The 17,099-nt window shown below is 46.0% G+C and overlaps 1 protein-coding gene and 1 long non-coding RNA gene across 2 annotated transcripts; one reads left to right on the forward strand and one right to left on the reverse strand.

The window, feature by feature from the left end:
- Window positions 1-3,675: 3,675 nt before the first annotated feature.
- On the reverse strand, window positions 3,676-6,135 carry LOC132082429 (uncharacterized). The gene is made up of 3 exons (XR_009419798.1): window positions 5,996-6,135; window positions 4,907-5,081; window positions 3,676-4,513 (listed from the first exon to the last, which is right to left on the reverse strand). It is a non-coding gene; the product is annotated as an uncharacterized LOC132082429 (long non-coding RNA).
- A 3,966-nt stretch (window positions 6,136-10,101) lies between these two features.
- LOC132084691 (patched domain-containing protein 3-like) lies at window positions 10,102-16,499 on the forward strand. Its single transcript, XM_059489934.1, has 4 exons — window positions 10,102-10,833; window positions 11,086-11,207; window positions 12,176-12,321; window positions 13,873-16,499. The coding sequence occupies exons 1-4, from the start codon at window positions 10,102-10,104 to the stop codon at window positions 15,450-15,452; spliced, it is 2,580 nt and encodes an 859-aa protein (XP_059345917.1). The 3' UTR covers window positions 15,453-16,499.
- Window positions 16,500-17,099: the final 600 nt, after the last annotated feature.

A 17,099-nucleotide genomic window follows, 5' to 3' on the forward strand; every position in this document is an offset into this window, starting at 1 on the left:
TACTGACATCCCTGCAAATATTCTGGCTCACAAAATGAACTTTAAAACCACATGTTGATTAAAAAAACAGGCACGGATAGAGCCAGACAAGCAGACTTCCATGTTTGCACCAGCAATAGAAGATATTATCCTGACATGCACACCCATAATAAATAGATAGATGACAGAACAGACCGGATTAACCTGACAAGGAGACACCTTCTCTAATATCCTGTTGGAACTGAAACACTGTGGAGCAGAAGGGCAGTGGTTACATTAGTGGTGTGTTTGGAAAAAAAATGTCCTTGTTGGGGAAGCAGGAAATTTGCTTCCAGTAAGTGAAATGGGGAAGGATTTGAAAGGTCATCCCCTCCACAAATAACAGAATAAATGCTCACATTAGCCCCTGCAATACCTTTCTTGTGTTTCTGCCCTCTAATAAATCAGAGTTCAGTTCATGTTCAGTATCAGTATTCTCTGATATATAAATAGACAAAATTATAAGGTAGTGTTTAAAATAAAAGCTACCACCAAAAAATTTCAAATGGACATTGTCTGATCAAAGCAGGAGTAAAAGAGAAGCACTGTAATTTTACTCTATTTTTCTCCATAATAATGTGCACTTACAATTCCTGAATGACTGACCATTTTAAGAGGAAACCTATAAACATATATGCAAAAAAAAAAGCAGACTACAAAGATAACACACTGAAATAATAACAAGTTGGCAAAGAGGCAAATCATTTGCAGTTCAAATGATCAAAGAGGCAAAACATTTGCAGTTATCATGGAAGCAAGTTGGGAAATCATTTATGTACATAAAGGAAGTAAAATGTTATGGACCCTTTATAAGCATGCACAAACACAAAAGTTGATTAGATTCTTCGGTAGAATGATGTTCACATTACATCATATCATCACCTTCCAGGGTTTTATGCAGTCTTCTTGGGAAACCTCATGATTACAAAATCACTGTGGAAATAGGAATTGTTTTTAAGTCAGCTGGGAAATAAATATTCCTCAAAATTAAAGTAATAAAATATGGCAGCATACCTTACCTTTCTGGTATCCTGCACTGATAAGCTGAAATTCTGTTAATCATGATATGAATATTCAATTGAAACAGACAGTTTCTATCCACAGTATCACCCAGAGAGTTAAAACACTTAGGCACCTTCACTCTTCCCAGAAACAAAAATGAAAAATCAAATGAATACAATCTCATCATGCAGCAGAGGAGCCACTCATCCTGCCTGCACCCAGCACATGGCAATTTCACAGTGCCACTGTGTGCCCCCAAAGCAAAGGAAAAGCAGATCCTCAACACCAATAAACATCAGTTAGTTCTGGGTCCTGGTGCCAGAAGAACTTCTGGGGTTTCTTTGCAATCTTATATTCTAGAGTCACCCTAGAGGAAACCAGGAATTCACCCCCCATTCTGCTCCCTCCATCACCCAGCCACCCCCATCATTCCTTTGTGGGTATTTTCCTGTAGGCCAAGGAAAGTGTGATCCTTTCTGGCACGCTGTCTGGTGAGGGCACAGAGGGCACACATCTGCCACTGGCAGCCCCCAGTTTGACAATGAAACTGCTCCCTTTGGACACAGGGCTTTGAGGCACTGCATTTCCTACATGCATGGAAATGATATCATAGCATAGCATAGGATATCATTTCTCTGTCAGGTGCTGTGGAGGGCACCGTAAAGATCAAGTCCATCAAAGGCCCTCTAGAAATAGCACTGGCATAATCATACTGCATCACGGTGGAAGAAATGGGATAGAAGACTTCTTGATGTCACTTTGTTTTACCCCAGTGTCTAGTATGTCTCACACAATTTGCAAAGCACTTTCCAAGGGCTTCATTTGGAAATGCCCCTCTGTCCTAGCATTCCAAAGAGAGAGTCAGAAATAAGGCATCTATGCTCTGACTGAGAACTTGGAACTACAAACATCCATTCCTGATGTAAGAACCCAGCTCTGCATTTTGAAATGAAAATACACTGTGCTTTCTGAGACTTGGTTGTCACACTTCACCACAGTCTACAACTGAGCTCAAAGACTTTGTGAAAATAGACAAAGACGACAAATTCAGTCCTTAGCTTCTTGAGAGCTGCACTGGTGTTCACAGCTGATTGTACAGCTTTTCTTGACTACCTCTATAGTAAGAATCAAACCAAGAACTTTTTACAATGAGGATTCTCAGGTATTGGAACAGGTTACCCAGAGAAGTTGTGGAGGATCCACCACTGAAGATGTTCAGAACTGAACTGGACAATGTCCTGAGCAATCTGCTCTAGTTGACCCTTCAGAAGGACCGAGTGGACTGGATCTCTAGACAGCTCTCCAACTGGAATGGTTCAGGGAAATTTATTTTGGTTTACAATTAATTATGATGTTTTAATTTCCTATTTTTTTCATGAAAGCAGACAGCTAAGAAATGAAAAGTGCCAGTATTAAGATGACTTGAAATAAAACATGAAAAAAATTGTCATTTCTCCTGTGTAAACTAAACCTTCCAAACAATAGAACATACAAGCTAGAATTCCTGACAAGGTTTTCAATTGGGAAAACTTATATGAAATGCTATCTCATGGAATTTTATTTCAAATTACATAGGATGTCATTTGAAAGATCTGCAAAAGATCTTTGCAGTTGTATAAGGAAATTACTTTAGGCTAAAGGGATTTATTGAAAGGACAGAAATCACAAAGATATTTTCTACTTATGAAACACAGAGTAGATAGAGATTTTAATTAGTGTATGCTTGGAAATAAATACTCACGGAGCTGAGAAAGTAAAAAGTGCTAAATTTGTTGACATCTCTTCCTCCTTATTTCATAATAATTTACACGTCACAGGTTTATTTTAAGGCTACATTTACCACCCAGACAACTAAGCATGAGTTAGCAAAGCATGAACATGAGTCAACAACACAGCCTTGTGGAGGCGACAGCCAACAACATTGGGGGCTGCATTAGCAAGATAGTAGCCAGTGCTTTAAAGAAAATCATTATCTTCCTCCTTTCAGCAGACCTCATCATCACTGTTTGCCACTGTCATTTTAAGACAGAGGTGCCACAGACTCCCCAGCCATGCTCAGGTTGGATCTTGCTGGCATTGGCTCTGACCAGCTGAGGGCAGGCCTCGTCTCTCCTCACAGAGGCCACCCCTGCAGGCCCTCTACAAAAACCTTGACATTTATGAGGGAAAAGTCAAGATGAAGTAGTCAAACACTGAGGCACGTTGCCCAGAGGCTCTAATATGTACCCTCGGAGGTAACTCCAACTCATCTGGGCAAAACCCTGAGTGACCTGGCCTAGCACTCACATCAGCCCTGCTCTGAGCAGGGCACATGTGAGATGAGTGACAAAGGATCCTTCCAACCCAAGTTACTCCATGATTCTACAAAACTCTTGGTATCACTTCTAGGCTCAGTAATTTTTTGAAAGACACAAAAATACAGAGACCAAGCAGAAAATGTTTGCTAGCATTACTGGGGACAGCTTTACCTTTCAGAATAAATAAATATTACCACAGAGTTTGTGAGCAGAGATAACAGGCAGCCATGGGCAGAGCAGGAGAAGAGCCCTGCTCCAAGTAGAGGGAAATGGAGGCTGAAGGGGCAAACTGAAGAAGAATTTTCAAACAAAAAAATAAAAGACTGTGAAGCAGGGAGCTTCACCAACGAGGCACATGTTGATTTTTAATTTCACTGTGATTTTTAATTTTTAAAAACACTGTGCAGAAGGTCACACATGCAAGAAACTGCATTTGCTCTCCCTACCCTGGTGTCCCTCAGCTAGGAGCTGGCTCAGCCCTGGAGCCATTGCGACACTTAGACCACAACCAAAGTCATGTCTGTATTTGTGAGCCTGCCTGGGCTGTTCCTAAAAGACACCTGGGCTGAATTATTCTTCTTGCTTCTGGCAGGGTAAAAAGACCCCAGAGACAGACAGTGGAACATGCTGTGGAAGAGAGAAGGTTCTGGTACTGCAGTTTTGGAGTGGGGTTGAGCCTGGGTCTCCTGCTCTCTTGAGAAATGATCTGACCTTGAGTGCTGTCCAACAGAGACACAACTCAGTCACCTGAATAGTGAACAATCTGCTTGTTATTTTGCTTTTCAGGTTTTTCTGTTACAGCTGCTCTTGACTGGTTTATGTGGACTTCAGGTGGGCAGTGTCAGGCATAGTCTGACAACATGTAGAGATAAGACCACTGGGAATATTAGAAATTAATTGATTATAGAGCTGGGTCCCTGCAGATCTTGAAAAGGGGAAAACACAACCCGCTTAAATGTGGGGCACCAGCTATCCCTGTCAGCTGTCTTCTCAGGCATGTCAAGTATCTATCAGCTTGTTTCACCATCCAAATAAAATGTCCCAACAATGGAGGTCCCCATCTTTCTTCACTTGCACCATCATTCAGTAGATTTTTTTCCACATGATGATGAACAGTAATTGAAGTCTTTTGTCTTTTCTCTTGTACTTGCTTCAATCAAGGTGAGATTGATTCCAGTAGGGATAGGCTCTAGCTCCTATATATAATTAAATCATAATGATAAGTGCATAATTAAATCATAACAAGATACAACAGGAGCTGAATAATAAAATCATATCTTATAATTACAACAAACAAATATAACAGTAATTACATAAATCTATTGTAAGGTTGTCTACAAGTACAAAGTCACAATAGGTTCTCAAACAGGCACATCCATTCCCTCAGAGTATTCCCTCCCATACTCTGTTCTTCAGGGGGTAGACTGCAGCTCTCTTGTGATTTAATTCTGACTCAATGATCGGGTATATAGTATATATCATAGCATTGTGCTTTGTTAAAACAAAAACTGTGCCTTTACTGCTGGTTGGGTTATAAATGAAATTAACTAGGTAACACCAAGAGTGGAACTTGCATTATGTCAAGTTACCTTTTGAGTTTCAGTGGGCAAATTGCTTTCATCTCCTTTATCGTTTCTGCTGCAGTAAATTGCACCCACAACTAAGAAGCATGTGTGGTGCAGAATATCCTAGAGTCACCTTCATGACTGGCACAAATAAAGAAGTGACAGTGTTGCGTTCCAATGTGAGAAACTGCAAGGAGTTCTTTTAAAAACAGATAGTCAGGAACAAAATCAAGCCAAACGAGGCAAACATTGTGTCTGAGAACTGTTGGTTGGCAATGAAAGAGAAAAGTAAAAAGGGGTTACCCTACTAGAGAGGTCTAGAGAAGACAGAGCAGGAGAAAGAAAAATGGGAGGGAGACGGGGAAAGAGGGAGAGAGAGAGGAAACAGAGGGAAAAAGAGGGCATTATTACCACCAGAGGTCAGGGAGCACCTGGACATCCACAAGGTGGGGGCTGTGCAGGCTGCCTGCTGGAGACAGCCCCTGCAGCGATGGGACACCGGACACAGGGTGTGGGGCACTCAGGCAGGAGGTGCAGAAGCCTGGACAGGATCACAATGAGGATCACAGTGGTGGGCAAACTTGGAGGCAGGCAAGGCCGGATGCAGGGGGCTCAGGCAGGGACCCAGAGACGAAGCAGGCAGAGCGTCAGTCAGGGACACAGAGAGGTGAGACAGACATGAGGGAGAGCAAGAGCCAGCAAGGGCAGAAGAGCCAAAATGCAGGACTCCAAAAGCAAGTTCAAAAAGCTTGCAAAGAGTAAGCCAAAGGACACAAGAGCCCCCAAAGCTTGTGATGCGGTTATTTTTATGGCCCTGGCTCCTCCCCAAAACTGCATGGTCACAAGAGACCACTGGCCCAGTCCCATGTCCCACTGCAGTCCTTTGGCAGAGAGCTTTTGCCATCTGACTGCAGAGTGTCTCTGGGGTACAGCTTCTTCGATGTTCCCCTGCTGACTGCCTGTCCCATGTGAGACATGACATGGTTGCCAGGCAAAGTCTCCCCAGAGACTTTGCTCCATCTTCTCCTAGCTGCCTCCTGGACATGGCACACATGCATCCCTCCCCCATGTGCCCCTGACAACAATTGGTGAGGCATAGCAAAACTGAACTACCTCCTCACAGAGGGCCTCCACCCTGTGGGTTGAGTTTATGTGTGAACCAAATTTAGTTTGCGCTGGTAATGATTGCTCCTGAAAGAAGGATAACTAGTCCTTCGATGATTAGTTTGATCTTCAGATGCATGGCATCATTATCAGTATCATTCCTGGGAAGAGAAAACAATACACGTCCTGGAGTGGTTAGTCCAGACAGTGGCTCAAGGTGTTGAACATCTTGGGCTAGTGACAAAAGTCTTGTCCCACTCAAGATATCTCTGTTCTGTCTCTTTAAATGCAGCTGAGTTGAATAGTAAAGATCGCTTTGGTCTGTCAGGGACAGTTAGGCCTTAACATTCCTCAGGCAGAATCTCAACTTTCAATTCACTAAGTGCTTGCCATACTACTGTTGCTGCTTCCTCCACCTTTTTGGTGGATGGCTCCTGCAATTACAGTTACCCTCCATAAGTGGGATCCCCTCTGAATTTGCCTTACCAGTTTTGCAAAATTTAGAACAGCAGTGGTTAAAGGCATGGAATATCAAAAGCCAGAATGTTTTCAATATGAATTTTAATAGCAGAGTGAGAAGCTGACATCAGCTTCTCGATACCTCCTCCTCTTGTTTTTCCCGATCACGCTCCGCAAGCATTGCCTCTGCCTGTGCTCACCTGTTGTTGTTGTATCTCTAGAGTCCCATACTGTTGTTGTTATATTTCTAGAGTCCCATACCTTGGTTTGGTGTTTTCTTATGGCTGTAGATCTACACACCACTGACTCCTTCCACATGCTGTTCCTTCTTAGTCAGGGCTTCTCCCAAGCTCTCCCTAACTGGCCAACCCACCCCCTTTTATCCCAGCTACCTTCACTAGCCACAGCTGCAGCCCAATGAAGGACATTGCAGCTGCAGCCCATCAAGATCAACTGGGACTTACCAGGGCAAGGCCTATATACAGATATTGAAGTACAATACAGGTATTTTACTGGGACTCAAAGGCCACCTCTACTATACTCACCATCCCTTTCCTGACCCTGCTGAGCTGCGAGCAGCCCCTGTGCCTGCAGCTTCTTGGAGCGCTCCAAGCAATGCATCTGCCAGCAGCCTCTCTTCCTTCTCCTGCCGGCGCTCAGCGGCAAGCAGCCTGCAGCCTACTCTCCCTTTCCCTATCACACTCACAGCAAGCAACACTTGCTACCAAAGCCTATTTCCTCTCTCATTTAACTGATCCTGCAGTCCTTTCACCAAACCCTACTGAGACCCAATCATTTCTGCCCTGCCTGTTTGTTGGCATACCTCTCCTTTAGGGCAAAAAATAGCAGATAAAACTGCTTTACTTTTCCCCTTCCATACCTTTTACCACATTTATCCATTTAAGCCCTGCCTCGGTGCTATTTGAATTAGCACATACTACGCCTGGGGAAGTTGGACACACCTTATATTCTTCCCATCACTACCTGGCTGGAATTCATGGGTATGGCATTCTGTTCATGACACCAAAAAAAAGATGGCACACCCTTAATGTGAAGGGAGCAGCCATGATTTGTAAATGCTCATGGTTGAAAGAAACTACAAAAATTGGAGGGTCCACAAAAAGTCACAAAGTTTTATTATACATTTGGCATGGAAATTGGAGTGCTAGTCCTTGAGCTACTATACAAGCGGGAGGGAGGGAAGGGAAGGGAGGGGAGGAAGGCAGGAAGGCAGGAAGGAAGGAAGGAAGGAAGGAAGGAAGGAAGGAAGGAAGGAAGGAAGGAAGGAAGGAAGGAAGGAAGGAAGGAAGGAAGGAAGGAAGGAAGGAAGGAAGGAAGGAAGGAAGGAAGGAAGGAAGGAAGGAAGGAAGTGTCGGAAGGAAGTGTCGGAAGGAAGTGTCGGAAGGAAGTGTCGGAAGGAAGTGTCGGAAGGAAGGAAGTGTCGGAAGGAAGGAAGGAAGGAAGGAAGGAAGGAAGGAAGGAAGGAAGGAAGGAAGGAAGGAAGGAAGGAAGGAAGGAAGGAAGGAAGGAAGGAAGGAAGGAAGGAAGGAAGGAAGGAAGGAAGGAAGGAAGGAAGGAAGGAAGGAAGTGTCAGAAGGAAGTGTCGGAAGGAAGGAAGTGTCGGAAGGAAGGAAGGAAGTGTCGGAAGGAAGGAAGTGTCGGAAGGAAGGAAGTGTCGGAAGGAAGTGTCGGAAGGAAGGAAGGAAGGAAGGAAGGAAGGAAGGAAGGAAGGAAGGAAGGAAGGAAGGAAGGAAGGAAGGAAGGAAGGAAGGAAGGAAGGAAGGAAGTGTCGGAAGGAAGTGTCGGAAGGAAGTGTCGGAAGGAAGTGTCGGAAGGAAGTGTCGGAAGGAAGGAAGGAAGTGTCGGAAGGAAGTGTCGGAAGGAAGTGTCGGAAGGAAGGAAGGAAGGAAGGAAGGAAGGAAGGAAGGAAGGAAGGAAGGAAGGAAGGAAGGAAGGAAGGAAGGAAGGAAGGAAGGAAGGAAGGAAGGAAGGAAGGAAGGAAGGAAGGAAGGAAGGAAGGAAGGAAAAAAGGAAAAAAGGAAAAAAGGAAAAAAGGAAAAAAGGAAAAAAGGAAAAAAGGAAAAAAGGAAAAAAGGAAAAAAGGAAGGAAGGAAGGGTAATTCACAGGAATCTCATTTTGAAACTTCCAGCAAATGTAACATAACAACAAAGAGAGATTGTGCCTTCATCCCAAAAATACCAGAAACCTTGACTTGCTGGAAGTCCTATGACCAGTTCCTGGCCCTGCTCCAAGGAGTATATTTTATCTTATTAGAACTTTATATAAAGTGCATGAATAGGCCAGGGAACAAGGATAAGCATTCAGATTCTGGGAGAAGACTGGCATGCACTACCTGCTTGAACACCACTCTGAACTAAGAGTTGGTGGAGCCATCTTTCCATGCTGTAAGGCAGATTCCCAAGCCTCAGTTTACCTAAAGGCACTGGCCTGTGCCCAGTGGGTACCCTGACTGGGTAGCTACTGCCACCAGGCCAGTTCCTAGGTTTCAACAAGTTAGGAGCTAAAGAAAATAGCTTCTAAGTGTCTGTCTGAGAAATACCTGTCTCAGAAAACCTGTGCATGGAAAAAGGAATCACCAGGATCCAACCTGCCCTAAGTGCTGAGTGCAGCAGGAGATATATAACCTTGCTCAGAGCCTGGCTGGCTCCTGTATACTCACAGGTGTGTCAAGCCTGTCTTCCCTAGATGGGATTGAAGAAATACCTACAATTTTCTGCAAGTACTGGCAGGAGAGAAGAGAGTTGCTTCTCTCAGAGGCAAGAAGTGCCTGCCTGTGACATATTGCCTGGACACCTCTCTAGTAATGTCACATCTTAGCTTAATATTCTCAGCCTGAAACCACTCAAATCACTGTCACCAGTGTCAAGAACACCAGGCTGCAAGACAGTTTTTGGACTTGGAAAGATTCTTTCTATCATTGCTATTGCATAAAGTTCTGGCATATCACACTAGTGATATTCTTGTGACTTGCCAATTGGAATAGCTAACCCTTGTTTCAAAGTCTTTTATTTCTTCTGCTGTCACTTTTCTGTTTTCAAAACCAGTACACTGAGAGATACAAATCACCACTGTCTGTGTTTTGCTCTCAGATGGAAGAATACTGCACAGTAGTGAAGTAGCGACTGCAGCAGCTTCGGGGAAGACGCTAAAAAAGCCGATGACGTCTGCAGGCTGAAGGGAAGGCGCGGGCCGTGCCGGGAAGCGGCCGGGTCACCACGGAGCCAAAGGCAGGATCCGGGCAGCGGTTCAGCACGGCGGGCGCTGCAAACGGGCTGGAACCCGCGGAGCCAGAGCCAGGGGGAACACGGAGGGCAGGGGGGACACGGAGGGCAGGGGTGACACGAACCCGGGGCGGGGCGCGGCGGGGGGAGCCGGGTCTGCCCGCCCGACTCCAACTGTCAGTCCCAGGGAGGCGGTGGAAACCCCGCTGAGTAACGGCAGGGGCGGTTCCGCCCTCTGAAAAATGCGGTCCGAGGTTCTGCCGGGCAGAGGGCGGCTCTGAACTCCTCTCCCTCTTTCTCTCCTCTCCCTCTCTCCTCTCCTCCGCCGCCCGCACAGACCGCACGGTCGGGCCCCGGCGTGGGACGCGCCCGCGGCGAGGAGCTGCGGCCGGCAGCCCGTGCCCGCCTGGCCCATGGCGGGGCCGCGGGACCCCGCGGAGCGCTGCTCCTACCGCAACACCAACTGCGTGGAGCGGCCGCTGCGCCGGCTCTTCGAAGGGCTGGCGAGCGGCGTGGCCGCCTGCCCCTGGGCCTTCGTGCTGGTGCCGCTGCTGCTCTCGGGCGGGCTGGGCGCCGGCTTCGTCTTCCTACCGCAGCGGCAGGAGAACGACATCGAGGGGCAGTTCACGCCCACGTGGGGGCCCGCCAAGGCCGAGCGCGACTTCGTGCGGCGGCACTTCCCCACCAACGACTCGCAGCGCTTCTCCGCCGCGCGGCTGCCCACCGAGGGCGCCTACGCCGCCCTCATCGCCGTGGCGACGAACGGGGCCTCGGTCCTGGACGCGGCGCCGTGGGCAGAGGTGCTGCGGCTGAACGCGACCGTGCACGACGCCGAGTACGAGCGGCTCTGCGCCCGCACCGACGGCGGCTGTGCCAGCCCCAACGAGCTGCTGTCGCGGTGGGGCGATGCGGGACCGCAGGACCCGAGGAGCCTCCGCTTCCCCGTCAACGACAGCATCTTCCTGGGGACCGCGCTGGGCGGCGTGGAGACGGACGGCGGGCGGGTGCTCAGGGCGCGGGCCCTGAAGCTGCAGTATTACCTGCGGGAGGACGGCCCCGAGGCGCAGGACAGCCGGCAGTGGCTGGAGGGCTTCCTGCAGAACATCTCGTCCAAAGTGGCGGAGTTGCGCCTCGGCTCCATTCAGGTAACGCAGGCGCCGGGTACGGCCGTGCGGAGCCGCCGAGCCCGAAACGTCCGAGCAGCCCCGGCGCGGGATGGAAAGGAAAGGGAAAGGGGAAGGGAAAGGGAAATAGGCAGGTGGATGGAATAGGCAAGTGAGCTGCGAGCTCCAGGCCAATGCTCCTCTGCCAACTTGGTGTTTGGCCTTCCTTGTGCTTGCGCAGAAAGCCCAAGAAGAGGAAAAGTGTTTCAACATTTCTTGTTGTTTTACCGGCAGGTGACTTACTTTACCTCACTGTCAAGACAACAGGAGTTTGAAGGAATTACCAAGAGTGTGATTCCGCTTTTCTCCGTGACGTATTTCTTGACAATAACCTTTGCAATCGTCTCTTGCCTAAGGTAAAATGTTTTTGAGCCATGGCTCAATGAGCAGTGATCTCTGCTGTTCTTTACCTCCCTCAGTTGGTTTCTGCTCTTGTCAAGTGAAGGCATTCTTGAAGCTGCAGAATTTCTGTAACAAATTATAGGCAAAATGTGTTTCTCTGCCTTTTTTTGTCTACATATGTGTATCTCCCAGCTGCTTAGATGGTAGATGAAAACTTGAACAAGTGTTCAGTACTTAGTTAAGGTTCAGGTGGATGAGCAGTAGCTTCATAGATTCCTGCAAATCTGGGTACAACCTTAGTTGTTTTGTCTGCTAGTAGAGTCAGAACCTTACTTGCTGTCCACAGAGAACTTAACCTGCCCTTTCTTTGTGCTGATGGAAGGTGAACTCTTGCACACTCAACAGCTGTACAGCAGTGTCTGTGTCCTGTACTTCCAAAAATTGGACTTGCAGGGTGAGTGGGCTGGTTTAGTGTTTGCATCAAGCATCATGCCTATTAGAGCATTTCTTATGGAATGCTTGAGCCAGCTCTCTGGGGCATCTTGGCAAAAGGCTTGTAGCCAACCCGACTGCTGAGAAAGTTTCTCTACACAGCACGTACTTCCTGAAAGGTGCTTCCACTGATATGCTACAGCAAAATCATGTAAAATCAAATGCATTCTAGAAATTCACCTTTTTTTTTTTGGGTCACCTAAAGTCTCACCTCATTAATAGAGCTTATGTATCCTTACTTTGCCATCTATTGATATTGATGCAAAGATCAGTACACATCCTCACTCTTCTGAGTATGGTTGGGCAGTGGTAATAATGTGTATAACACCTCCTAGAAAAATCATTTTGTGTAATGCTGACACCTGGGAACTCTGCTAGCAGCTTTCATCAGGAGTTATTCTGAGAGAGGGTATCACTGGTATGTGAGTACTTTTCATGCCTTGGTGAAATATTTGACACATAACTAAGATATTCCTTGAAATATTTTCAGACTGAGCTGTATAAGAAATAATACCTGGCTTGCAAGCTGTGGAGTGCTTTCTTCTGGCTTAGCTGTATTGAGCAGCTTTGGATTGCTGCTGTTCTGTGGAGTGCCGTTTGTGGTCACTGTAGCAAATGCACCATTCCTCATTCTCGGTAAGTAGAAAAAGTGAGTGTATTCAGATACAAAGACCAGAGTGAAGGTAAAACAACCTAATGGTGTCAGTCTTTTATGATGTGAATGTCAGATGATACAACATTTTCTCCTGAAGTGAGTGTAGGAGATAGCCAGAGGTGCAGCCCCCTCAGAGCACCTATGGAGGTGGGCAAGCCCCTCAGCTCAGCTCAGCTCCGTGTGCCACAGTGGGACTGGAGATGGGTTCTGGTGCTGCAAGGGCAGCTTTCCCCAGAAGACAAGGCCTGATCCGGATCCCCTGCTACAGCAGGAAGACTGTAAGTGGGAGAGTTGTAAGGTTAGGACTTCTGGCATTGTTCTAGTGTCCCTGGAAGTGTGGCCAGGATGATTGATCCTCTGCAGTATAACATCTATGTACAAAGCAGTCTCAGTCAGCTGCACAACTGAAATGATGCACCATTTGTGCAAGCAGCTCCCCCCAAAAACCCAAGGAAGTTGGTATCATTGCATCCTTGTTTCACGATCCGTCCCAGTGAATGGGCAATGCGGTGATTTTAAGGTGCAAAATAACCAACAAAGGCACAGAGGATTTGCAGTAACAAAATCAACAAATGCAGTTTTATTGAAATTACCATAACAGAAATGCGTTTGGGAGGGGAACCGGGGAAAAAAGGAGAAGACAAGGAAAAGAGGGAGGAGGGGGGATGGGTATAGCTACCGAAATGTGATGCTGCTTTTATCTTTCGAGGTCCAGCTGTCGAAAGCTCACCAGGCCACATTCGGGGAGATCTCAAAATCTCTAGCTAACTCAGAGGTTTTTATTATTTAAAATTGTGAGGGGAAGGGAAACAGATACAATAGGGAATAGATGTAACAGGTAGTCCGTGTTCTCCGCAGTTAGCGAGAGCCATTGTTTTCTTGGTCCAGTGGTCACAACCTGCAGGCAATTATCTTGGTTTGGTCAGTTTTCCTCCCCCCACACAACGCCCCCGGGTTGGGGGTTTCAGTCCCAGTCCTTGGAAGGAGGAGAGGGGTCTTTTCACATAGGAGTTTCATGTCTCAGTCCCTGATGGAGAGGCTTCTTACATCTCAGTCTGTCTGTCACGGTGGTTACAAAACAGGTGAGGGTCTTCTGTGGGAGACCACCGAAAACTCAGGAGAAGTCCAGCCAGGCCGAGAGGTAGGGCACAGTGCTCCTTCTTATTCTCAGTGTAGGATACAGCAAACTCACCTGTGAAAACAGTAATTTAACACTGTCCTTTCAGGTCTCAGGGCCTTTGGCGAGTGACTTTCTCCTTCAGAGCCAGAGATTCCAGATTGGGGGGGTTGCTGAGGGATCAACAGCCCATCAGGTCTCCAGGAGGTGCTGAAAGGTAGTACATTCAGCCACACACAAAGGATCTGTTTTCCAGATTCTCTTGTAACTTGCATCAGTGCTCAAGCAGTGTTAGTCACCCAACTTCCTTTTCCAGATTTTATGCAGAATGAAATGTAATTAATGTTGTAGTTTGGTTGGGTGTTGGTGGAAGCTGCCACTTGCAGTGCAGCGTTAACAGTCTCTCCTCTTGCAGGGGTTGGTGTTGATGACATGTTCATCATGATTGCTTCCTGGGAACAAAGTTTAAGGAAAAAAGAGAAATCCAATGTTAAATCTCTGCTGGCTGAGACTTATTCAGAGGCAGCACTTTCTGTGACCATCACCACTCTGACAGATGTTTTGGCCTTCTTCATTGGCACCTGGACTGCTTTTCTGTCCGTGAGGTCTTTCTGCCTCTATACAGGGACAGCTTTTATCTTCTGCTATGTATATACCTTGACCTTCTTTGGGGCAGTTCTGGTATTAAATCACAAAAGGGAGCAAGGGAACCGGCACTGGCTGACTTGTATGCATGTGGATGTAGGTAAAGATCAGGCTGAGAACTCCTGCTTGTACAATGCTTGCTGTATCGGCAGCTCTTCTAGGCAGCCATCTGAGCCAGAAGGTGACCATCCAATGAACGTCTTCTTTAAGAAGTATTATGGCCCTTTTTTTACAAATAAATGGAACAAGGTGCTCATGGTGTTGCTCTACGGAGCATATTTGGTTGGCAGCATTTATGGGTGTACTCAGGTCAGGGAAGGCATCGATCTCCGAAATCTGGCAAATGATGCCTCCTATGTTATTCCGTACTATGATGATGATGACAAATACTTCTCCACATATGGACCCAGGGTCATGGTTGCCATTACTGAGAGCGTAGATTATTGGAACGAGGCGGTGCGTCTTGGTATTGAGAGCTGTGCACAGAATTTAGAGAACATTTCCTATGTAGACAAGAACCTCACAGAGTCGTGGCTGAGAGTATACACAGAACTTGACAAACGGGGTTTGATAAATATAAACAGTAAAACTGACTTCTTAAATAACTTAAATGTACTGTTCAGAGCTCGTCCCAGTTTTGAGTGGGACATAAACAAGACTCAGGATGAAATAGAGGCTTCACGTTTCTTCATCCAGACAGTGAACGTGACATCAGCCGTGGATGAGAAGAACCTCCTCAATGAGTTAAGAGAGGCAGCCAAGCAGTGCAGCATTCCACTGAAGGTGTATCACCCAGCCTTCATCTACTACGACCAGTACCTGGTAATAGTGCAGAACACTGTTCAGAACGTTGTGGTTGCTGCCGGGGCCATGCTCATTGTGTCCCTCCTGCTCATTCCCAACCCGTTGTGCTGCTTGTGGGTGACCTTTGCTATAGCCTCTGTTATAGTTGGCGTTGCTGGTTTCATGACGTTCTGGAACGTCAACCTCGATTCCATATCCATGATCAACCTGGTCATTTGCATTGGGTTTTCAGTAGATTTTTCTGCTCATATTTCCTATGCCTTTGTTACGAGTGGAGAGTCATCGGCCAATAAAAGGGCAATTGAAGCTCTGTCCCTGCTGGGTTACCCAGTTCTACAAGGTGCAGTTTCTACAATACTGGGCGTAGTTGTCCTGGCTGCAGCGAGCACCTACATCTTTAGGACATTCTTCAAGATCATGTTCCTTGTTATTTTGTTTGGGGCTCTTCATGGTCTTGTTTTTATTCCAGTGTTTTTAACATTTTTTGGAAACTTTGGCAGATCACCCAATACCATATCTAAAGAACTTGAGCTTGAGAAATTATAGTTTGTTTGTGACTAAGTTTAATTTATTAAGTTTTACTTATTATATGTAGATTCAATTGTAATGACTGTCATGGAATGTAAGACATGAAGAAAATGAAAGACAAAAAAATTAACTCAACAGGGAAGCAAAGGCTTCAGAAAAGCCAGGCAAGAAAAATAATAAATTAAAACTTAGAGATTGCATATGCATTTTTAATTTTTGTGTCAACATGTTAATGTTGTTAAGTATTTTTTTGTGTCTACTGAATGTATTAAAGTTATTATAAACACTGACCACTGTTTCAGCTTAATGGACTACATTACATGTTTGTCAGGACATGTGCACAGTGGGGAAGAGTAACTTCCACTGGTCTGCATTTTCCACCTGTTTGCCTTGGTGCTGTAACTCATCCCAACACTGAGCTGAAAGAAAGTTTTTTGCCCAAGAGACTCAAATTTGGATGTTTTACAGCAAAATTACAAGAGGTCAGAACTGTCTCAGACTGCAGTAACCCATAAGCCTTCAGGAGACAAAATGTTCTTAGGTTCCTAATGTAGCACGAAAAACCTTGGGGAAGACTCACCCCAAGCTGACTCCCATTTTCTATTCAAAGCCTTTTCTCAGTGTCCTGTTTTCTAGCTAAGGCTGGACATCTGGTACCCTTAAGAAGTTTGTGTGTAGCTTCTCTTGGCTGCAGTCTGCAAAGGATGTGCTGTAGGTTGTTGAACTTGCATGGACCTCCTAAGTATGACAGGGAAAGGATTCTCTATAGAGAATCACAGCCTGATTTGGGACAAAGTGAAAAGGCAACTCAGGTTTAAGCAGATCGGTCCTAAAACTGTAAACCCATAAACCCATTCTGTTCATCCTGAGTAGCTTTCACTGAATAAGAGCTAAGAATAGATGAGAAGTGGCCTTCTAACTTGTAGGGGACAAGACAGAAGAGAAAAGTCAATTTATAACTTGTTGCCAATATCACGAATGACCCATCGGAAATAAAGTGAATGATGGAAACTGGTGCAATTCTGGAAAAATTGGTATAGAACTCATTAAACCATTCAGTCCAAATCTGCTTCCGTGGAAGATTTCTTCTGACTGAGCAAGTGTGACAGGGTCTGCCTCTGTTTCCTGTGATTCCTGGCCCATTTCATGAGACCCAGTAGACAGGGCAGGAGCCTTCTGTTTCCTCCAGAACAGTTTTTGAAAGAGTAGTGAAAGACTGAAACTCATATTAACCTTAGGAGAAATCTGCTTCTGAACTCAAAGTCAAAACGCCATGCTGAATCTCAGAATTACAGCTAGCAGCATAAAGTTTCCAGGACAGGGCACTAAACACAAAGCTACATTTGGGAAAAAACAAATGCACTAGAGTGCCCACTTCTCCCATTAAATGTTTCACAGTCCATACTAGTGCCATAATGGCAAATGTTGCAGCCATTTATGCACTGATGATACTGTGGAAGGAGCAGATGATGCTCTCATGTTGACCAATGCCAGAGGAAGGCCTCTTAATAAATGTGTGAGTGATGGGTTTGGAAAAAGGGAAAGCTACTGCTCAGGGAAGTAGAGAGAGCAACCTATTTAAAGTGTGTACTCTCACCTCTCATCGTGTTGTTTGGCCATGTTTTAGAAGCAAAAATGGCTTTCATTGCTTCTAGCTAAAGTTTC

Source organism: Ammospiza nelsoni, chromosome 1 (genome assembly GCF_027579445.1).
Source record: "Ammospiza nelsoni isolate bAmmNel1 chromosome 1, bAmmNel1.pri, whole genome shotgun sequence".
NCBI lineage: Eukaryota > Metazoa > Chordata > Aves > Passeriformes > Passerellidae > Ammospiza > Ammospiza nelsoni.